The 24,706-nt window shown below is 39.9% G+C and overlaps 1 protein-coding gene across 1 annotated transcript in view; it reads left to right on the forward strand.

The window, feature by feature from the left end:
* PCNX2 (pecanex homolog 2 (Drosophila)) overlaps nucleotides 1-24,706 on the forward strand; it is a 294,055-nt gene that overhangs the window by 19,329 nt on the left and 250,020 nt on the right. Inside the window, 4 exon segments of the mRNA XM_021074292.1 lie at nucleotides 6,658-6,863; nucleotides 7,465-7,585; nucleotides 8,374-8,410; nucleotides 13,737-15,035. Of these exon segments, the coding sequence (XP_020929951.1) occupies nucleotides 6,658-6,863; nucleotides 7,465-7,585; nucleotides 8,374-8,410; nucleotides 13,737-15,035 (1,663 nt within the window).

The following is a 24,706-nucleotide window of genomic DNA, read 5'->3' on the forward strand; positions in this document are numbered from 1 at the left end:
ACCAGATCCAAGCCATGTCTGCGACGTACACCACAGCTCAGGGCAATGCCAGATCCTTAACCTACAGAGCATCGAGGCCAGGGATTGAACCTGAAACCTCATGGTTCTTAGTCAGATTCATTTCGACTGTGCCACAACGGGAACTCCTTAAATGTTTCTTTTAGCAATGCCTTTGGAGTTTCTGCAGATTTGGGAGGAAGAATGTATAAGGAAAAGTTTAATAAGTCAACTCATTTTTGCCCCACTGTTCCTTTTAAAGGGCATAATTACTGACTGAATTTAATCTTTTGTTTAAAGATTTTGAAGACTATTGCTTAAAAATTAAGAAATGACACATTATAATTTATTAAATTTAAATATCAATTTAAACCCATTTTAAATTTCATGACAATAAACATTTCATTATCGTAGGGGGATTGAAGGCACCTAAAAACATGAGGAGCCAGGGGACTTGTTGATTATGAACTTAGATCTTCCAGTCATCACTTAATGGCTCTGCCAAGATAAAAGTCTTTATAAAATTCCTTATGAAAGAGAATATATAGGTTTAGATTTATATATCAAATCCAGCAATGATCAAGTATAGTTTATATTATATAAACATTCACATTATCAGAGCCTCATTTTAAATTCTAAATAGCATTTCTTTCTACTAGGAAATGCATGACATTATATTCAATAATATTCAAATTCAGTATCAGTACAGATTTATGGTTGAGATGATCAAAGATTGAGGCTGACATCACTTTGCTTTTAATGAGCTTACTGATTGATTCTTTCTGTTTATCCGAGTGTACATTAAAGATGTAACTAAAATGTTAACTCTTACAATGGCCATCTGAAATCAAAAAGGTAACAGGAATCCAAGATTTCTTGATGATACTAAACATTCATTGACTAAGCTATGCACTCAGTATTCTTTGTGAGAAGAGATAATTAGATAATTGCAGGTTCCAGCTTCTTGAGTTGTTTTCAAAGCATTTAAAGCCCACGAGGATACTCAATTTAATGACTCTGCCTCATGTCTACTCTCCAAGCTTTAGCTATTTTTCCATCTTGTTGTTCCTTGGAGAACTATCTTGATTATCCAAACATTTACCTGCCACTTTTCTATCCAGGAGTCCCTTCATTAAAGCTGCACACAAAACCAGAAGTCCAGGAGCTCAAAGAAATTAGAGCAGAAGTAATAAGAAAGAGACTCATGGAAAGCCAACTAGCAGACTCATGGGAAGCCAACTAGCAGGCCTGAGAGGAGAAAGCATTATGGTTTCCTTTTTGTTCATCTTACTTTGCAAGATAGAAGCACAGTTAGGGCTGTCTTTTGAGGATGAGTCAGATTTCTAGATTCCACCCACCTCATCATTTTTAAATTTGATGTATTTGAAAGATTGACCTACTTCTAGGGGCACTGTGTCCATTAGGTGGGTTCATATATGGTAGCATGCTCTCTCTCATACTTGGCTCTGGGAGTCCTTGACCTGAATTCATGGAGACAAGAAAAAAATTACGATTTACCTAAGTAAACTGGTATTCAAAATCTGAATATACCTTATATCAGGGGAAAAAATCTGTGATAGGAATTAAACACATTTAAAACTGCTCATTCATGGCAGATTCCTTCCTAAACCCTTCTCCTCTCCCTGCTTTCATACTCATAGAAGAGGAAATCAAGCTGGAGACCTTTTGTTGACTAAACTTAATGAGGTCAGCAGTAAAATAGCCTTGAAAGTAATTTTCAACATGGAAACAACCTAAGTGTCCATTGACAGATGACTGGGTAAAGAAGATGTGATACAAATATGCAATGGAATACTACTCTGCCATACAAAGAATGAAATAAAGCCATTTGCAGTAACATGGATGGATCTAGAGATTATTAAACTAAGTGAAGTAAGTCATACAGAGAGAGACAAAGACCATATGAGATCACTTATACATGGAATCTAAAATATGGCACAAATAAACGTATCTACAAAACAGAAAGAGACTCACAGACATAGAGAATGGACTTATGGTTGCCACCGGGGAGGGGCTTGAGAGAGGGGTGGAGTGGGAGGTTGGGGTTCATAGATGGAACCTATTATGCACGGAGGAGGGGATAAACAACAAGGTCCTACTCCACAGCACAGGGAACTCTCTTCAATGCCCTATGATAAACTATAAAGGAAAAGAATATTAAAAAAGAATGTGTGTATACACACACACACACACACACATATCTGAATCACTTTGCTATACAGCAGAAATTAACACAACATTGTACATCAATTCTACTTCATTAATTAAAAAAAAAAGTCATTTTCAGGGATGTTCCTGATGTAGAATTGGTGCGGCCTGAGCAGAGCTTACTTATATGGCATAAAAAGGAGGTATTTGGGAGGATGCTGTATTCCATTTGGAGGGTGTGCTGAAAGGAGAGGTTTTGAAAGGAATCATGAGAGCAGATTTGGGGAGGAATGAGGTGCCGTGTGTCACATGCTGAAACTTCTCTTCTCTCCAAGGAAGTTGGCAGTAAAATGTCTGTCTCTTACTATGGTCTGGGGAGGTATAGGGGCTTTGGGGGGATGTGACCAAATGCCAAATGGTCCTTCATAGAGGATGAGACAGGGCCTGTTTTCCCTTGGGTTGCAAACTAGTTACTAATGCTCATGTTAACTTCAAATTCTAACTTCTTAGAGTTCCCATTGTGGTTCAGTGGGTAAAGGACCTGATGTTGTCTCTGTGAGGATGCAGGTTCAATTTCTGGCCTCACTCAGTGGGTTAAGGATCTGGCATTGCTGCAATCTGTGGCACTGGTCGCAGATTTGGCTTGGATCTGGCACTGCTGTGGCTGTGAGGTAGTCCTGCAGCGGCAACTCCAATTCGACCCTTAGCCCAGGAACTTCCATGTGTTGCAGGTACAGCTGTAAAAAGAAGAAAAATTCTAACTTCCTGCCTTCTCTTAATGTCAACATCACTAAACTTATGCTATAGTCAGTCCATACTTATGAGAATAAGCTGAAAAGGAATATCTCTTCTGCCTAATATCATGTCAATTTCTTCCCAAATGAATTTCCCCACTATCCACGTTTAATTTTTCTCTCTCACCGTGGCATTCTCTTCCCAATGCCTTAGATTTTTTTTGTTTCTAATCTAGTTTGAATGTAAGCTTCCCCATGAAAATGGAACTGCCAGTACTAGTTAGGTTAAGCCATGCTAGCTGCCCCACCCCAAATCTCAGTGGTTTAACGAATCAAAGGTTTACTTCTCACTCCTATTGCGTAACCATCTTGGGTCCATAAGGGTCTTGTTCTAGAGTCACCAAGCATCCCAGGCTGATGGAAATGCTATTATCTTGTAGAAGGATCTAGAAAACATGGCCTCTGAGAATCTCAACTAAAGAGGAGGGGAGGGGCTCAGAGGAGGCACTTAGCTCATAATTATTTAGGCTTAGATGTGACACTGGCCACTACTGCTCATCGCCCATTGGCCACAAGTAAGCACATGGCCACAGCCTGTCTGCAAAGGAGGCTGAGAAATGTAGGGTGCACATGGACTATTTAGTGAGCTCCATCTTTCTCTGCTACCTCCGCTGGTTGGAACACTGTGAAGTCCAAGCTACATTATAACTCTGCTTTTGAATAATTTGATTATGACTGTTTGCTAATCTGTGGTCATAGATATTTGCTGGGTTTTATTGTTCATTAAAAACTTTTTTCATCTGCCTTCTTTATCATCCCAGTTTTATTGAGAAGTAATTGAAGCACATTATAAGTTCAAGGTGTACATCCTGATGGTTTGATTTACATGTATTGTGAAATGATTATCACAGTTAAATGTAGGTCTAATTAACACCCATCATCTCATACAGATACAATAAAAGGAAAGAACAAAAATTCTTTTTTTTTTTTTTTGTCTTTTCTAGGGCCTCTCCCTTGGCACATGGAGGTTCCCAGGCTAGGGGTCAAATTGGAGCTGTAGCCACCGGCCTACACCAGAACCACAGCAACACGGGATCCGAGCCACGTCTGCAACCTACACCACAGCTCAGGGCAATGCCAGATCCTTAACCCACTGAGCAAGGCCAGGGACGGAACCTGTAACCTCATGGTTCCAAGTCATATTCGTTAACCACCGCACCATGATGGGAACTCCAAAAAAATTCTTTTGATGAGAACTCTTAGGATTTACTCCATTAACAATTTTCCTGTATATTATACAGCAGTGTTAACTTATAGTCATCACGTACATTACATCCTTAGTATTGTAAAAAAATTATTTTGGCCCCACCTGTGGCATAGGGGAGTTCCCAGCCAGGGATGGAACCTACACCACAGCAGTGCCCCAAGCCACAGCAGTGACAATGCCAGATCCTTAATCACCAGGCCACCAGGGAACTACCTCTAGTACTTGTTAATCTCATATGTTTATACCTTTTGACCAACTTCCTTTCCCCTCTCCTCAGGCGCCACCTCTCATAACCACAAATCTGATCTCTTTTTCTATGAGTTTAGTGTTTTTGCTTTTGAATGACTATAACTTTATGTCTTACCTATACTTTAATTTCATATACGTGAGGTCATACAGTATTTGTCTTTATCTGTCTGACTTATTTCACTTAGCAGCGTCATGTTGGGTTTAGCATTTGCTGGGTTTTACTTCTTCTTTATCAGTTCTTTAAACTCACTCTTTAGTTTTAGCCTACATTTTTTAGAGCTAAATACACAGAGATGGTAAGAAAATGTGATGGGGGTTCTCAATGGTCCCTGTCACTCTCTCTTTTCAAATTGTCTCTCCATTGCTCTCCATAGCTTCTCACAAGGAGGTATGTGCACAAATGAGAAACTTATCTGCTTTCAAGGAGGGGAACTGACTTGATACATTATCTGTCCCTCTGATGTTATCTTACTTAATCATTCCTTCATTCACTGATTTATGAGTTCATATATATTTGTGGACTTTTTTCCTGTGAAATGAAAACAAGGCAATGATTGTGAAAATTCTTCACTTTAGCTTTTACTGTGGGTGTTCCTTGCTTATTGTTGTTTTTTTTTTTTTTTTTTTTTTTTTTTTTTTTTGTCTTTTAAGGGCCCGACCCACAGCATGTTGAGGTTCCTAGGCTAGGGGTCAAATTGGAGCTGCAGCTGCCAGGCTACAGCACAGCCACAGCAACACCAGATCTGAGCCTCATCTGCGACCTACACCACACAGCTCATGGCAACACGGGACCTTAACCCACTGAGCGAGGCCAGGGACCTGACTCCTCATGGATGCTAGTCGGGTTTGTTACCACTGCACCACAACAAGAATTCCCTGGATCTCACTATTGAGGCTGTCCTTAATATCATCTTGGGGGAGTTCCCACTGTGGCTCAGCAGAAATGAATCTGACTAGGAATCATGAAGTTGTGGGTTTGATCCCTGGCCTCTGCTCAGTAGATCACAGATGCAGCTTGGATCCCATGTTGCTGTGGCTGTGGTGTAGGCTGGCAGCTGTAGCTCTGATTGGACCCCTAGCCTGGGAACCTCCATATGCCACGGGTGGGGCCCTAAAAAGCAAAAAAAAAAAAAAAAAAAAAATCATCTCGGGACACTCCGGGTTTCACTTCTATCCCAGAAGATAATTTCATTTAGGAAAGGCCACAGAACCTGCAGTAGTTCATGGTCTAGATGGGAGATGGGAAATAGGAGGGGATGTGGGGGCGTCCTACAGAGTGGAACAACTACATGGATGCCAGTGATTCTTTTTTGTTTCTTGAGGGGGTTGGACAGACTTGAGCTGACCTTCACCATGACCTCTGTGTGAAGATCCTTTGTCACTGGTGGATATATCCCTCTGCCTTTTAGAAGCACCACACCCTCTGCTGGCCTTTGCCTCCAGCCCATAGCCAGGCTGGGGAAATCCAGGGCCTGGTGATGTGAACCCAGTGGGAAATCATGGAGGAAAGGATGGGGTGTTACACTGACCTTTCTCCTTCCCTTTGTTCTCTGCAAGGCTGTTGGTGTTTTATTGAAGAAAACAGCATCTCAAAGGCCTTCCTCTGGCCCTTGAAGACCAGATGCCTGGGAAGTCCAGATGAGGCTGGGAGAAAATGGGGAGGCTCACTATAAACTAATATACCTTTTGTTCTGTGGGGCTCCTGTCTGCAAATCAAATGTTCATCTCATTGCAACTCGTACCAGAACCCGAGAAAGAAGACTTTCAAAAAAGAGGAAAAGGGGAGTTCCCGTTGTGGCTCAGTGGAAACAAACCCTACTAGTATCCATGAGGATGTGGGTTTGATCCCTGGTCTCACTTAGTGGGTTAAGGATCTGGCATGATGTAAGCTGTAGTGTAGGTTGCAGACGAAGCTCGGATCTGGCGTTGCTGTGGCTGTGGTGTAGGCCAGCAGCTGTAGCTCCAGTTCAACCCCTAGCCTAAGAACTTCCACATGCTGCACCTGCAGCCCTAAAAACCAAAAAAAAAAAAAAAAAAGGAAAGAGAGAGAAAGGCAGTGGCTCTTTCTCCTCAGGTATTACAAACAGAAAAAGTTACGAAAAGTAAAACTTTGCAATCATGCTCAATAAATTCATTTACAACAATTCATGCTCAATAAATAGTTTAAAGATGCTTTCAGCTTTCAGACAAAAGATGATCCTATAAGCAAATGGATCTTTTTCTTTCTTTTCTCTTCTCTAGGCTTTCCCTCCAAATGCCATCACCGTATTTTTTTACTGCAGTTCCGTGACAATATTTTTCACAATAATCAAATGGGTCAGTTATCGCCTACACCTCATGTTTGATAAAGGAGAGGTGATCCAGCAAAAGCCCTCCCGAAAGAAAGAAAAGGCAAATAAAGACAAAGAGGCCAACACTGACCGCATAACTAATGACAAAAATCCAAGGTAACATTTCTAATTAATGTCTCAGCTCACAATTTAAGGTTTTAATGTTGATGAAAGTAATTTTTATCATTTATTAGTTGTTTATGAAAATATGCCAGGATAGGCAGACACAAATATGTTTTCCTTTATTTAAGCATACACTTAGGCATAAAAATGTTGATACTCCAGATGTTTAACTGACAATTTAATATGACCTTATACCTTATACCATGCTCTGGAATTCCCTTGCATTAGGCTTAGCCTAGCAAAGTATTTTACTTCAGTATTTTTATCTCATCATTTAAATGCTTAGGGCAGGCTAGAGTATTTTCAGAAAGAATATTTGGGTTTGTTAATATAAAAGTAATACATAGCATAGAACTTTAAAATTATTAAAAGTTATTCTCAAGTGAGCATTCCTCACTATTCTTGCCCTCATTTCTTTGGGTTCCTTAAGAGAGCATGTCTTATTTTAAAGGAATGTTTATTAGCTCTTAAAACTTTGTGTACGGTGAATTTGACAAAGTGGAATCGAGGAGGAAAAATCGTTTGGGAACTAAGGCATAAAAAACCCATTGTTCTATCCGGTAACACTGCCCCTGTGTTTTTCCTGTTGGATTAGCAATAATGGGCAGATTAACAACAGCAAAAAGGAAGAGGCCGGGCCACCCCTCTCCACGCCTCCGCTCCACGGCAGCTCCAGAGGACAGAGTATAACCTCTCATCACTCTTCTGGGCTCCTGGTTAGTGCCCTGGTTTTCTGTGTCACCCTCATGTTGCACGATTGTAGTTTACGTGTGTTGCTGGTAAATACTGGCCTCGCTTGGGAATGACCTGAGGGGGGCGCTTGGACCACAGGATAAATCAATCACGTGCTCCAAGCACACCCACCGGCCCCTCTGCCTCCGCCCACTAGGGCGTGTGGTGGGAGGGCTCCAGCCTGGCCAGAAGCACCGATAAGAACCTTCACTTCCCCCTCCCTGCCGTTCATCTCACTCTCATATTTGCAGTGCCTGCCCCTGGAATCCCCTGCAGCAGTCCGTATTAAATCACACTTAGCTATTGGAAAGTCAGTAGATCCCCTTTTTTTTCCTGGATTCACTTTCTTGGGCTCTATTCCTTATAGTATAAAATAGCACAGGACTTCTTTTCTTTACTTTCTTATTTTCCAAACTCCCTTTTATCACAGCACAGTGGTCTGGGTTGAATGTCTATACTTAGGTCTATATTTTTGTGTTGGTCTTTGCTTCTGATTTTATTTGTGGACCCTGTATTGTCTCTTCCCTGCATGCCATTTAGAAAAACAGTGGCTGGAGTTCCCGGGTAGCTCAGTGGGTTGAGGATCCAGGGTTGTCACCCTTGCTGTGGCAAGGGTCCCTGCTGTGTGGTGTGGGTATAATTGCTGGCCTGGGCTGAAAGCGCAGCCAAAAAGAAAAAAGAAAAAAAGCGGTAGCTGCTGCTCAGTGTCTGTTGACTGCCTGGAAGTGGGCAGGGAGCTGTCATATTGATTTTTGTTCTTGCATTTATTTAGGAGTTGCCAGCACAAGAAACAGTGGAAGATCTCAAAGGTAGAGTGTTTATTCTTCTTGTTTAATATTTTATCACAGCATTATCCTCAGAGAAGAGAAAAATAATTTTTATAAAGCAGAATGCCAGTGACTTCATTCAGAATTAGCCAGACCTCAGATTGTATAGTTATATTTTACTTTCTTTTTTTAACGCTTTAATTATTTCTTATCTGAATTTGTATTTTGGGTCTATGTTCAGATCGTGATATTGATCATATGTCACTGTCCTTTCTTCAGTCTGCACCTCAGTTCATATGGCTCATATTAGCAGATATAAAATAGGATAAATTCACTAGTGACACAGTCCTTTTATTATATTGATTACACTGAAAAATGGCAGAGGAAATGACATTACATTCTGTGTATCTGCTTTTCTCTCAAGTGACAAATTTTGTTTCTGGGAGTTTTCTTTTAAACCCTCACCCCCATATTTTTGCTTTATCTTTTTACTAAGATTTCATTTTATTGTCTGTTGATGGCTTTCAGAAAACTAAGAAAAGAACTTTTGGAGGCCTGAATTAAGCCCTTCCTTTCTCTGCAATTCTATTTTTTTTTTTTTCAGTACTACTTCAAAGAGAATTTTATCCTTTATTTAAATTTTGAAAATTTTGTAAAATCTTATTTTCTGGAAAACAGCTGAAATTAGCAGCATGGTCCTGAAAACCTACAATGAATTTTTTTTTTAATGACTCAGCTAAATTCCATGCTATTAATATATCAAGGATTATCCGAATTCTTTTTTCTATGTTACTAGTGAAATAAAATGTGCATTAGTTAGGTCTCAGATACTTTAATCACACACGAAGCTTCATAACATTGTAATCTTGTCTGTTTTTATTTATTTATTTATTTTTGTCTTTTTAGGGCCGTACCCTCAGTATATGGAGATTCCCAGGCTTGGGGTCCAATTGGAGCTGTAGCCGCCAGCCTACACTACAGCACAGCAACGCCGGCTCCAAGCCACATCTGCGACCTATACTGCAGCTCACGGCCACGCAGGATCCTTAATCCGCTGAGCAAGGGCAAGGATTGAAACTGCATCCTCATGGATGCTAATCAGATTCGTTGCTACTGAGCCACGACGGGAACTCCTCTTGTCTGTTTTTAAACACACATTTTCCCTTATGTTAAACTATATACATATTCTTCCAGATCAGGTGCGTGGTTGCTATTAATACCCTTATTTTACCTTTCAGTGTCTGTTCTGGCCTTTTAATTTAATCATTCCAATTGAAAGTTTCTTCCCTCCTTCCTCGCGTTAGGGATTGCAGGGTTTGGCAAAGATCATTTCATTCTGAGTCAATACAAGTAAAATGTTTGGGGCATTTAGACTCATGCCTGACTTCTTTGGTCTTTTATTCACCAGCACTGCACTAAAGCAACTTTTTTTTCTTCAACCAACCTCATAATACCCCATCCCACATCCAGTTTTTCTTGTTGTTAAAAGCACAATGGCTTTGTTCTTTAACAGCTCTATTGAGATATAATTCAGATCCATGGAATCACCCATTTAAAGTGTATAATTCAGTGTTTTTTTTTAAATGTATTCACAGAGTTGTATATATGTTGAAGCAACCAATTTTAGAATATTTTCGTTACCTTGAAAAGAGAGCCCGCACCACTTAGCCATCACTCCTCAATCTCAGATCTCCTCTAGGCAACCACTAAAGCACTTTCTGTCTCTATAGATTTGCCTATTCTGGACATTTCATATAAATGAGTCATATCATAGGTGGTCTTTTGTGACTGGTGGAATGTTTTCAGAGTTCATCTATGTTGTAGCTTGTGTCAGAACTTCATTTCTTTTTATTTCCAAATGATATTCTGTAAATAGATATACCGCGTTTTATTTATCCATCTATCAGTTGATGAACATTGGGATTGTTTGAACTTTTTGAATATTGTGAATGATGTTGCAACAAATATTCACGTTCACGTTTTTCTGTGGACTTGTTTTCATTCTCTTGGGTGTATATCTAGGAATGGAATGACCAGGTCCTTTAGTAATGACCTGGCAAATGGTTAAACACAGTTAACCACTGGAAGAACTACCAGGCTTTTCAGGAAAGCAAGTGCATCACTTTACACTCCCACCATCCATATATGAGGGTCACAATTTCCCTGCGTCTTTGACAGCTCGTGTTATTGTCCATGTTTTTGGTTCTAGCCATTCTAGTGGATGTAAAATGGTATCTCGTGATTTTGATTTGCATTTCTCTAATAATTAATGATGCTGATTTTTCATTATCATCATTGTCTTTAGAGAAATGTCTGTTTCAAGTCCTTTATCCAGATGTGTTTTTTTTTTTTCTTCTTCTTCTTCTGCTTTTTAGGGCCAAACTTGTGGCGTATGGAAGTTCCCAGGCTAGGGCTTGAATTGGAGCTGCCGGCCTATGCCACAGCCCACAATGTGGGATCCAAGCCATGTCTACAACCTACACCACAGCTCACGGCAATGATGGATCCTTAAACCATTGAGTGAGGCCAGGGATAGAACCCAAATCATGGACACATGAACATAACTGGCTGAGCCACAGTGGGAACTCCCACCTTTGCCCAGCTTTTAATTGGATTGTCTTTTTGTTGGTGAGTTGTAAGAATTCTTTATATGTTTTTGATATAAGTGCCTTATCAGATATATTTGCAAATTTTTTTCCTTTTCTGTGTATATCTTGTCACTGTCTTAATAGAGTCCTTTGAAACACAAATGTTTTCCATTTTCGTGAAGTCTACTTTATTGTTTCTTTTGCTGCTTGGGCTTTTAATGTCATACGTAAGAAACAATTGCCAAATCCAAGGTCAAGATTTATTAGCTTTTATATTCAGGTCTGTGATTCATTTTGAGTTAATTTTTGTATATGAAGTGAGGTAGAGGTCAAGCATAATTCTTTCGTATATGTTTGTTGTCCTAGCACTGTTTGTAGAAAAAATTATTTCTTTCTCCCATTAACTTGTCCTGGCACCTTTGTTGAAAATCAGTTGACCATACATGTAAGAGTTTATTTCTGGTCTTCCTGTTCTTTTGACCCATATATCTCTCATTATGCCAGTATCACACTATCTTGATTACTGTAGCTGTGTAATAAGTTTTCAAACTGGGAACTGTGAGTCCTCCAACTTTATTTTGACTATTCTGGGTCCCTTACATTTCCAAATGAGCTATTAATTTCTGCAAGAAAAAAATGCCAGCTGGAATGTTGATAAAGAGTGTATTGAACCTATTAATATTTGGGGAGAGTTGTCATCTTAACCATATGAAGTTTTCTAATCCATGAATATAGGATATCTTTTCACTTACTTGAATTTTCTTTAATTTTTTTTTTTTTAACGATGATTTGTGGTCCTAAGTATACAAGTCTTGCACATCTTTTGTTAAATTTATTCCTCGGTATTCTATTCTTTTAGACGCTAATATGACTGGAATTGTATGCTTAATTTTGTTTCAGATTGCTCACTGCTAGTGTATAAAAATATAAGTGATTTTTGCACACTGATTTTTATGTTGTACAAACTTCCTGCATGTTTATTAGTTCTAATATTTTTAGTGGGTTCCTTATGATTTTCTATACACAAAATGATATCATCTGTGAATAGAGATCCTTTGCTTTTTCAATCTAGTTATTCTTTTTTTCTTTTCCTTGACTAATTGCTCTGGCTATAATTTTCAGTCCAGTATTGATTACAGGTTGTAATAGTGGATATCATTGCCTTGTTTCTGATCTAGTGGAAAAAGTATTCAGTCTGTCACCATTTAGTATAATCTTAGCTTTGGGTGTTTCATAACTAGCCTCTATCAAGTTGAGGGCGTTCTCTTCTAATCTCAGTAAATTGAACGTTTTTATCATGAAAGAGTATTGGATGACTTTTATCAAATGCTTTTTATGCATTTATTGACATGACCATGTAATCTTGTCATAGTATCTTTTTTGATATATATTTTTCCTTATAATATAGTACGTTTTTACATTTAGTGTCCAAGATAGAAGCCAGTTAACTATATTTGGTTCGATTTCACTGACAAGCAATGTCTTGGTGGAGTCATTTTAGGCCAACTGTTTTTCTTAGTTTTCGAGATGGAAAATTTATTATTACCATTTTTACTTAGGGTTAAATGGGCACTGAGACATGACATACTAACATATTCATAAAAGACCCATTAATAAGCCATAGTATGACTTCATTCATCTCTATGCAATACATTTTAGTTAAACAACTTTTCTTCTCTTGGCTTTCATTATAGCACATTTTCCTGATTTTTGTCCTTCTCAGTATCCTCTGGTTGACTCCTCTCTGTTATTTGACCTCTAAAGGCTGGAGTACCCCTGGTCTTGGTCTTGGGCCCTTTCTCTTTTTGAAATACTGGCTGTCCCTTGGAGAGCTCATACCTGGCTTTACACACCACCTGTGTGATGACGATGCGTACATTGCCTTCTGGACCTCTGTCTCCTGCATCCATCTGCTTACACCGATTTCCTTTTGGAGAAGAGCTCTAATTGTCATATCAAATGGATTGCCTCTGATTTCTCAGTTGATTGCTCTACATCTGAACCTCCTCTGGTTTTCTTCCTATCAGTAAACAGTACCACTGCCCATCCAGTTGCCAAAGCTCCAAAGTCAAGGAGATTTCCTTGGTTGCTCTTTCCCTCGCCACCGCCCCCCACCCTCCGCCCCCAGCTTCAATCCATCAGCAAGTCCCATTAGTTCTACTCCAAAGCATGTCTCAAATGTATCTCTTTGTCTCCATGCCCTCACTTCCTCCCTGGACCAAAACCCTGTTATTTCTCAACTGAATAGCCCCCTCACGGGTCTCCCTCCTTCCATTCTTCCAGAATTCACTGTAGTCCTCACTCAAGCAGTAGACAGAGTTCTCTTTAAAAGTTGAACTCAGATCATGTACTTCCTCCTCTCCAGTGAAAAACTTTCACTGGGTTCGTATTATTCTTAGCATGAAATCCAAGCTACTTTGGCATGAAAGCCTTGTATATTTTAGACCCTCTCTGCCTTGGTTTAGAAGGGTTAAGTAACTTGGCCGAGGTCATGGAGCTGGTAAATAGCAGAGCCAGGACCTTTCTTCCTGCAGTAGTGTTGTTTAAACCATACCAGTTGGCCCCTGGAGCCACAAAAGAGCAAGAGCTAAAAGTCTGAATTGTTCTTTTAAATAGAGAGATTTCAAGACCAATTTCACAGCAGAGGTGATGTTTTTGAAATAAGCATCTGATCGCATTGGTGGCCGGTGTTGGTTTTAGATTTATCATTAGGTCGTGCTCCAGAACATTGTTCATCCCCTCTAGGTGTGAATCAAGTTGTTGTGTGTTGTTTATTTCAGGTGTCATACTGTCAGATGACCAACCCATAGCGCCAGTGTCATCTACCTCACCTGGTATCAAAACGGAAAGCTTACCTGCTTCGAAAATCTCCGTGCTGGAAACCACGACCACATCAGCAATACCAATGAGACCAGTCATGGCAGAAACTCTCATCGATGATAAAGGGAAGGAAAGGAGAGGCAAGGGGCAGCCCCCTTTCCACCACAGATCTGAGGGTGGCTTGGTGGATAAAGAGACCGTGAAGAGGTTTCCCCACCTGTCTTTGTCTCAGTATGACTTACTAGAGACCGACATTTCCTTCCACCCTTGGGGGAGTGAGAATTCAGTCCTGATTCCAGAACCTGGGAACTATGCCCAGGGCTCCATAAGGGAACAGTTGCCAAGCAAGTCGCTTCAGGACAGCCTGAGCAGTAGCTGCCCACAGTGTGACACGGTCATCGCCAATCCCAGGTGTGAGCAGCTGGACATTTGCCAGCAGGTGGGGCCACCCTTGGGTCAGGACATGGACTACTCAGATAGCGAGGTTGCTGTCACGCTTATAGATACTTCTCAACCCGGAGACCCACGGAGTCTGCACGAACCCATTAAGATCGTCATCACCATGAGCAGTACCCCCACCTCCATGACGGACTTGGAAAGCTCGCTCCACCTGAAGGTGATTGGCACTGAGCGAACTGGGATTAAGTCTGATGCTGAGCCAGCTACCCTCGGGGCAGCCGGTCCTCCAGATGTGGAGCAGATGAGAATTCCTGTCATCACCCTCGAGCTGTCTGAGGATGAGGGAGGGGGCGGCATGTGTCCTGAAAGCAGTGGAAGTGACAGGACCCCAGAGAGACTGATGGTGGAGGCATCATCCAATCAGTGTTCTGGCTATGAATCTGGGGAGGGAGGAATCGCCACCAAGGATGGCAGCCCTTCCCCAAGAGACCACTGTGGGACAACTCCCCCCCACACACCTCATGTAGTCTCTGCGTCGGAGGTGGGAGTGGAAGGCCAGGCTCACCTTGACCCATCATCCTGTAGAACCAGCCAGGAGAAGAGACATGCTCGTGTCCTCAGTGTAGACAGTGGGACCGATGTCTTCTTAAGCAAGAGTTCTGCAGAAATTATTCACGACAAAGAGAAAACGATACCAACATCCAAATCTGACCTAGAGGCCAAGGAAGGGCAAATACCAAATGAGTCCAACTTCCTGGAATTTGTCTCCCTGTTAGAATCCATTAACACTTCCAAGGTGGTGGCGTCTGGCCAAAGGAACGAGCCAGCCGAGCAGAAGAAAGACAGTGAGCTTCTCGGAGGTAGGACTCCACATTGCTTCTGTTTGGATGATACCCAGAGGGCAGTATATCTCTTTGTTTCTTGCCTCTGTGATTTTGCAAACAGTGGGACAGCTGTGGAATAACTGTTGGCTGCTTGGCCTTGTTGCTGATGTTTGCCGAGTCAGCCAACACTAAACTGTGTGATGAGCACAGATTAAAATGGGCTTACTCCACTGGGACCTTTAAGACATGGCAATGAATAGTTGGCTTCCCTTCAAGGCAGGAATATGTATTTCTAAGACATCTTTTTTTCTTTTTATGGCTGCACACGAGGTATATGGAAGTTCCCAGGCTAGAGAACAAATCAGAGCTGCAGCTGACTCCTATGCCACAGCCACAACAAGGCCACATCCCAGCCACATCTGTGACCTACGCTGCAGCTTGCAGCAATGCCGGATCCTTAACCTGCAAAGTGAGGCCAGGGATTGAATCTGCATCCTCACAGAGACTATATCGGGTTCTTAACCCACCGATCTGCAATGGGAACTCCAAGTGCATCATTTCTGCATTGTATCTCTGATGAGGGCATATCTATGTGGTGGGTTGGCTTGCAGGAGGCTGTGGGTCACGTGGCAGCTCATTTTCTTTGCTATAGGTTGTAGCATTTCTCCATGCTAGGATTGTCCCTTTGCTGCTGGATATTCTCTGTTCTCTGGGACAGTCAGGGGGCCCTTTTGGCTCCATGCTGGCAGCTTTCAGCAATTTGCCCTTGTTTCTTTTGTCTTCCTGGTGCTCTGCTGGTGGGCTTGTGCTGCCTTGGTGGACTGGTCCACTCTTGCCTAAACAGTCATTAAATTTGAATATTTAAATTATGTAAAGTGAATATATTCCTCATTTTACCATGCTTTATGTAACCAAGATTTTGCAATAGAGTGACAAGATCAGGAGAGATTTGATTTTAAACAAATATGTGCAGTCCAAGAAAGCATTGAATACTTTGAGATACACATTTTTCTGATAGAAGATTTAGATGCTGCTCACCATCTAATTAACATAAAGATTCATACATTTAGGAGAGCCCATTGTGGCTCAGCAGTTAAGAACCTGACATAGTGTCCAAGAGGATGTGGGTTTGATCCCTGTCCTCACTCAGTAGGTTAAGGATCCAGCTTTGCTGCAATCTGTAGTGTAGGTTGCAGATGCTGCTCAGATCCCACGTTGCCATGGCTGTGGCTGCAGCTCTGATTTGACCCCTTGCTCAGGAACTCCCGTATGCCACAGGTGCAGCCAAAAAAGGAAAAGAAAAAAAAAGATTCATGCATCTAGACCAGTACTGTCTAAGGGAGTTTTCTGCAGTGATGGAGCTGGCATGTATCTGCTGCCCAGGACAGACTAGCCACGCATAGCTGTTAAATACTTGAAATGGGGATTGTGCAGCTGGGAAATGGAATTTTTGGTTTCATTGAGTTTTACTTCATGTAAACAGCCTTTTGTAGGCTACTGTATCGTACTGTGCTTATCCAGACGATGTGATGTGCGCCTTCCTAGAAAGCTGTGTGAGTGCTGAGCAGAGCCCTCGCTTTGGAACCTGGTAGCCCAGGGCCAAATTTTGGTTTTTCAGTGCCAGCTGGGTGAGCTTAGACAACTCACCAGATGCATCTAAGTCACAGTTTCTTCTGTAAGGCAGAAGTAAGAATATGTACCAGATTTACTGAGAGGATTAAATTAGGTAAATATGTGAAAAGTCTTTCTACTTGATCAGTTTCAGCCCTCTATTCTGATTTTTCCTTTAGGCTTTATCCGAGGTTTATTGGGTTTCTCTAACCTAAGTCTCTGCTCTTAAACTTTTCAGCCAGCCACGGTGATCAGAACAGTGTCGAAGGAGAAATCTAGGGGCAAAGATGTATGGATGCTATGAGGTTTTCTATGGAAGGGAACAAGCTTGGTTGTGGGGAACTTGCAGGTACAGTAGGGAGAGAGGAGTTAGAGTGGATTTTATGCTTATTCTGGGAAAGTTTTTTTTTTGCTTGTTTTTTTTTTGGCTGTACCTGCCCTTGGCATGCAGAAGTTCCCCGATCCAAGGGTCAAACCTGAACCACAGCAGCAACCTGAGCCACAGCAGTGACAAATAAGGTGGCTCCTTAACCTGCTGAGCCACCAGGGAGCTCCAGGTTTTCTTTTTTAAAATTTATTTTTAATAAAATTACCAAGCTTTTGCTCATCTTATTGTCCTAAGAATTATCCTCCCCCACTTGTTTTTTTTTTAAATTTAAAGTTGATTTATAATACTATTTTTGTTTCAGGTATATATTCACAACTTTTCATTTAAATTTTTATTCATTTAAATAAAAATTTTATTTTTTATTATTTTATTTCATTTAAATGAAATGAAATAAAATTTTATTTTATTTAAATAAAAATCATTTAAAAAGTAAAAAAAAGATTATACTTCATTTAAAGTTATTCTAAAATATTGGCTGTATTCCCTGTGCTGTACAATATATCCTTGGTACCTTATTTATTTTAAACATAGTAGTTTTTCCTCATTAATCCCCTCCCCCATCTTGCCCCTCCCCCTCCCTTTCCTCCACTGATAACCACTGGATTGTTCTCAATAGTCTGTTTTGTTATATTCAGTAGTTTGTTTTATTTTCTGGATTTGACATATGAGTGATGACGTACAGTATTTATCTTTCTCTATCTGGCTTATTTCACTAAGCCTAATAACTCCAAGTCTCCATGCTGTTGCATCTGGAAAAATTTCATTCTTTTTGATGGTTTAGAAGTATTGCATTGTATATATATGTATCTTCTTTATCCAGTCATCTGTTGACTGACACTTAGGTTTCTTCCATATCTTGACTATTGTAAATAATGCTGCTATAAACATTGGGGTGCATGAATCTTTTCAAATCAGAATCATTTTCTTAGGATATATACCCTGGAGTGGAATTGCTAGGTCATATGGTTGTTCCATATGTAGTTTTTTGAGAATCTCTGTACTGTTTTCCATAGTGGCTATAATAGTTTACATCCCCAGTGTACCAGAGTTCCCTTTTCTCCATATCCTCCAACATTTATTATTTGTTGACTTTTTTGATGATAGTCATTCTGACAGGTGTGAGGTGATTTCTTGTAGTTTTGATTTGCATTTCTCTGATGAGTAACAATTTTGGGCATCCTTTCATATGCATTTTGGCCATCTGCATTTTCTCTTTGGAAAAATGTCTATGCAAGTCTTCTGCCCATTTTTCAATTTGGTTGTTTGTTTTCTTGATATTGATTTGTACGAACTGTTTATATATTTTGGATGTTAACTCCTTATTGGTCATATCATTTACAAATATTTTCTCCCATTCATTAGGCAGTCTGTTTTAACAATTGTTTCCTTTGCTGTACCAAAGGTTTTAAGTTTAATTAAGTCCTACTTGTTTATTTTTGCTTTTTTTTTCCCTTTGCCTTAGGAAACAGATCCAAACAATAATGCTATGATTTATGTCAAAGAGTTTTGGCCTATGTTTTCTTTTCTTTTTCTTCTTATGGCCACCTGTGGCATATGGAAGTTCCCAGGCTAGGGGTCGAATTGGAGCTGTAGCTGCAGGGCTACCCCACAGCCACAGCAATGCTGGGTATAAACTGCATCTACGACCTATGCAGCAGCTTGTGCCATCCTTAATCCACTGAGTGAGACCGGTGATGGAACCCACTCCTTAGGGACATTACGTCAGGTTCTTAACCCACAGAGCCACAACAGGAACTCCTGCCTATGTTTTCTTTTAGGCTTTTTTTCGGGGGAGGGTTGATTTTATACTTAGGTCTTTAATCCATTTTGAATTTATTTTTGTTCGTGGTGTGAGGAAATGTTCTAATCTCATTCTTTTACATGTAGTTGTCCAGTTTTGCCAGCATCACTTATTGAAAAGACTCTTTGGGGGAGTTTCCCTTATGGTTCATCGAAAATGAATCCAACTAGTATCCATGAGAATGCGGGTTTGGTCCCTGGCTTTGCTCAGTGGGTCAAGAATCTGGCATTGCCCTGAGCTGTGGCATAGGTCACAGAAGCTGGCAGCTGTAGCTCCAATTTGACCCCAGCCTGGGGAGTTCCATATGCTATACCTGTGGCCCTAAACAGAAAAAAAAAAAAAGAAAAAAAGAAAAAAAAGACTGTCTGTTCCCCACTACATATTCTTTCCTTCTTTGTCATAGATTAATTGTCCGTAAGTGTATTGATTTCTTTGTGTGATTTCTATTCTGTTCCATTGATCCATGTGTCTGTTTTTGTGCCAGTACCATGGTATTTTGATTACTGTAGTTTTGTAGTGTAGTCTGAAGTCAGGGAATATGATATGTCTAACTCAGTTCTTTTTTCTCAAAATTACTATGGCTATGCCAGGTATTTCATGCTTCTGTGTAAGTTTTAGGATTATCTGTTCTAGTTCTGTGAAAAATGTCATGGGTATTTGGTAGGGATCACATTAAATATGTAGACTGCTTTGAGTAGCATGAATATCCAACACTTGAGCATGAGATATCTTTCCATTTCTTTGTATCATTTTCAATTTCCTTCATCATTGTTTTATGGCTTTCAGAGTATATGTCTTTCACCTCCTTGGTTAAGTTTATTTCTAGAATTTTATTCTTTTTGATGTATTTTGAACAAGATTGTCTTCTTGCTTTCTCTGATAGATCATTATTATTATGTAGAAAAGCAGCAGATATCTTATATTAATATTGTATCCTGCAGCTTTTCTGAATTCACTTATTAGTTCTCTTACCTTTCTAGTGGTTACTTTAAAGTTTTTATATATTGTACCATGTCATCTGCAAATGCGACAGTTTTACTTTTTCTCTTCCAATTTGTATGCCTTTTATTTCTTTTTATTGTTAGACTGCTGTGGCTAGTCATAGGCCTGAGACTTCCAATACTATATTAAATAGAAGTGGTGACAATGGGCAACCTTGTCTTGTTTCTGATTTTAGAGGTATAAAATAAACATCCCTCTTAGAACTGCTTTTGCTGAATCTCATAGATTTTGGAAAGAAGTGTTTTAATTTTCATTTATATTGAGGCTTTTTCAGATTTTTCTTTTTGATTCCTTCATGTTTTTTTCATAGCATTGCTCAGGCTAGATATGCTTGTGTTTTTCCCATTTTTCTTCCTGTAAATGATTACTAGTTTCATGCTTCTGTGGTTGGACTAAATGCTTGATATAATTTCTATCCTCTTAAATGTATCAAGACTTGTTTTGTGGCCTAGCATGTGATCTATGCTGGAGAACATTCATGTGCACTTGAAAAAAATGTGTATTCTGCTGTTTTTGGTTGTAAAATCATGTAGATATTTATTAAGTTCAATCTGTCTGATAATGTACCACTTGAGACTATTGTTTTCTTCTTGATATTCTGTCTGGATGTTCATTGATGTAGGTGGGGTGTTAAAAAATACCCTACTATTATTGTATTGTTGTCAGTTTCTCCCTTTATGTCTGTTAATATTTGCTTTATACATTTAGGTGATTGTGTAGTAGGTATATTCATATTTGGAGTTTTTTGGCACGTATATGTTAAAAAATGTAATATCCTCTTCTATTATTGATCCTTTAATCATTATAGAATGCCCAAAGGCAAATGTTAGTGTGCTTGATATTGTCCCAGAGGTCTCTTAAACATTTCTCATTTAAAAAACATTTTTTTTTCCTTTTTGCTTTTCTGATTGGATGATATCTATCCGTCATTCTATCTTCTAAATCACTTACATGATCTTCTCTCTCACCTAGTCTGCTGTTAATTCCTTATAGTGTTTTTCATTTCAGTTCTTGTATTCTTTAGCTCTGATTCTTTTTTTTTTTAATATGGTCTAGCTCCTTGTTAAAATTCTCACCGTGTTCTATTCATTTCCCTAGTTCAGTTAGCATTCATGTTACTAGTACTTTGAACTCTTAGCTGGTAAATTATTTATCTCTGTTTCATTTGTTTGTTCAGGAGTTTTTTCTTATTCTTTCATTTGAAACAACTTTCTCTGTCTTCTCATTTTGTTTAACTTTCCCCATCTCTGTAAAGTTAGGTTGAGCAGTTATCTATCCAGTCTTGAAGGGGTGTCTTTCCAGGTTTGAAAGCATCCCTATGCAGGCTACATGTGCCCAGTGGCTTTGGTGGGAGAGCTGGATCTGATGTGAGCTTGAATTATATCTTCCCTCGGTGTGCTGGAAGTGTTACTTTGGAGGCAGGTGGGGCTGGAGCTGGAGGGGCTAGGAGCAGAGCCAGGTGTTATCTGGGGCTTCTTCTCTGCTCATTGTCTGATTCTGCCCTAATGGGGGCAAGGTAAAGTCCAAAGTTGCTGGAGCAGAAGCCCCAAGGGTCTGGTACAAGCTGGTTTCATTTCCTCTAAGTTTGCATTCTCCCCACTCCCAGTATCAGCACCTGGCCCCAGAGAAGAGCAGTGCTGGAGCAAGAAGGGCTAGAGTGGCATCTGGTGTGGCCTGGGGCATATGCCCCAGATCTGAGCTATGTCTGTGACCTATATCACAGCTCACGGCAATGCCAAATCCTTAACCCACTGAGTGAGGCCAGGGCTGGAACCTGCGTCCTCATAGATACTAGTCAGGTTTGTTACCACTGAGCCACAACAGGAACGCCCTACTCTACCATTTTGATTGCTTCTCTCCAGATGTTTTTAACTGAAGGATGAAAGAGAAGAACAGTAAGTATTTTAGTTCTAGGGAGGCAGTCTGTGTCAAAGGTGCCAAATTAGAGGGTTTTTCAGAGATGCCTTATATCTTTGAGACTGGTATTATCTTCTTGTCCTTCTATTACTAAATAATAATTTGTTATTTATTATAATATAAAAACCCAATTTTGGAGTATATTTATAAAACAACATGAGGGTGTTTAATGATATTAGCAACTTAGGGAATTATCTTTCAGCCTTTTCCTGCTTGATTGTGAAATAGTGTTAGAGCCTGGACATGATTGTAAAAAGATAAGTGATTTTACAGTTCTCTCTATGGTACTCTTATTTCCAACCTGGATCATCTCCACAAAGGGCTTTAGGATTATCTTCAGGCCTTGGGAATATTCTGAAGTTCAAGGCTATGGAAAACTACACACTTACCAACAGCCTTTAAAACCATGTTTTTGTTTTGTTTTGATACAGCTTTATTTTAAAAAAACAAAGACCACTCAGATGAGAAGAAGTAAGGCTATTGTTCAGAGCTGACTGTGGCAAGGGAGTCAGTCACCATCATTTGCATTTTGGCTGAGCCTCCAAGTCAGGTGGAGGAGAGGGAAAGCTTTGTAGTGGAAAAGAGGATGGCTTCCTGGGTAATTGGCAGCTGTTGGCCTGCTGAAGCTGGAGGCAGGCTAATTAGAGCATCCCATGTGATTGGCCAGAGGGGCATATTTGACTTTCTGTGATTGGTTGGATTTCTCTGGTTGGAAGCAAGGACAGAAATTAGGGATTAATCAAGTCCTGGTGTTTGGGGCTGGTTGCTACAGAGGTTATTGTTTGGCTTCCTGGACCTTTTGCTGGAAATGATGGTCTGACTTCCTACAAGTCTGACTTGTATGTAGTATGTTGGTTTTCTGGTCTGGTTATTGGAGATAATGGATTGGTTTTCTGGGCTGGTTGCTATAGATGTGGGGGTCAGAGTTCTATTCATAGATAAATTTTTCTGGCCATTGTGCATTTGTATATTCAGTTTCTTCTAGGCTTTCTAAGAAAATTATCATGAACATCTGTGGAAATGGTTATTGAATAATTATCTGTAATATAAAAAAATGGGACAACCTAAATTTGTAACAATAAGGGTGTAGTTTAATAAATTATATTACATTAATGTAATATTATGTAACTTCCATTTTTGGGTGATGTAGAAGAATATATAATGTCATTAACTATTTAAAATACTTCAAGGTTATAAAATAACCTCTGTATTATTATTTAATTTTTGAAAAAAATATGATGCCTAGGAAAAAATATGTATCAAGTTTGCTCTTGTGTCAACATGGTGGGGTTAAGAGTAATTAATTTTTTTTCTTTTCTCTAGTTTTAAATTATATGCTATTCATGTGTACTCTTTTTCAAAACAGAAAAATTCCTATAAATGTGTATTTTTCAAAGGGAAAAAGAAAAAAAATAGCCCATAGGTTGACATGTGTAATGTGCCTATTTAAGAGAAGGCGAGATTAAGATATTAAAGGAAGGAGTTCCTTCCTGTCATGGCTCAGTGGTTAACGAATCCGACTAGGAACCATGAGGTTGTGGGTTCAATCCCTGGCCTCGCTCAGTGGGTTAAGGATCTGGTGTTTCTGTGAGCTGTGGTGTAGGCCAGCAGCTACAGCTCCGATTGGACCCCTAGCCTGGGAACCTCCATATGCCTCAGGTGCAGCCCTAAAAAAAGAAGACAAAAGACAAAAAAAAAAAAAGAAAAGATATTAAAGGAGACTGAAACAGATGACTCCATGTACACGTAGCGTAAGGAGGCAGAGCTGTCTGAATGTGCTTTCCTTCATTTTTTATGACATGCTCCTTGGCTACAACTATTTGTTATGATCGCTCTTTCTCACAACTGTGTTTCTTGAAAACTGTGAAAACTTCTCTCTTGACAAGCTGTCAAATGAAATGCAAACATTTTTATACGAAAGAAATTCTAATCGTTTCACAGATGCACTGGAATATTTATCTTCAGGACTCACATAGAAGCCAGCAGTGTTTCTCTAATAACTTGAAGTCTAAGGATGAGAAGCTTTGTTATGTACCTAGTGATGTGATTTAGACCCAAGGGAAGCTAGCCTCATTTCACTTTTTGAGGTAGATCTTGGCAGGCTTTCTGAATGGTATGTCTTAAAAGAGCCTATGGCTTCAAACCACTCTCTTCAGTTATGGGAATACAGTGGATATTGTGACTTTAGAAGTGGCTGTTGTGGCTTGAAGGAAAACAAATCTGACTAGCATCTATGAGGATGCAGGTTTGATCCCTGGCCTTTCTCAGTGGGTTAAGGATCCATTGTTGCTGTGAGCTGAGGTGTAGATGGCAAATGTGGCTTGAATCTGGCTTGCTGTGGCCATAGTGTAGGCCAGCAGCCACAGCTCCAATTGGACCCCTAGCCTGGGAACCTTCATATGCTGTGGGTGTGGCCCTAAGAAGACGAAAAAAAAAAAAAAGAAAAAAAAAGAAAAAGTGACTTCAGACAGAGAAGGCTGACTGTTGGGGCAGATTCTGCTTTGCATAATGGTGTAAATGAAGACCCTTGTTTGGGTCCATTATTTAAAGAGGATTCTAAAAATTCAAAAAAAAAGATATTTATCTGTTGATCTTGGAATTCTAATCATCTTAAAATCTGCCCAAGGTAAAGAGCAGGTGTGATGTCTCCTTGAATCCTCCACAGTGCCAAACTTCTGGTTCAAAGTCAGCTATACTCAATGAATGAATATCTGCTTTATGAAGAGATCACTTTTACCTTTAGCTTGAAAGTTTAGATTTTTGAGAAGGAGTAAGGAGGAAAGATTGATGAGGTTTTAAAATGGTAAATGGAACCTTACTCCAAAAGAGCCAGGGTCTTTTTGCAGTTTTTCCCATCAGATGCTGTCCATTTCTGAGTTTTGAACCTGTTAGTCCTAATCTAAGCGAGTGCTTTTCATTTGGGTAAAGCAGTGGTCACTGGAGTTATTTTAAGAGAGTCCTTGAACCTGTACATAAAATAGATGGTAT

This window comes from Sus scrofa, chromosome 14, assembly GCF_000003025.6.
Source record: "Sus scrofa isolate TJ Tabasco breed Duroc chromosome 14, Sscrofa11.1, whole genome shotgun sequence".
In the NCBI taxonomy this organism is placed as follows: domain Eukaryota; kingdom Metazoa; phylum Chordata; class Mammalia; order Artiodactyla; family Suidae; genus Sus; species Sus scrofa.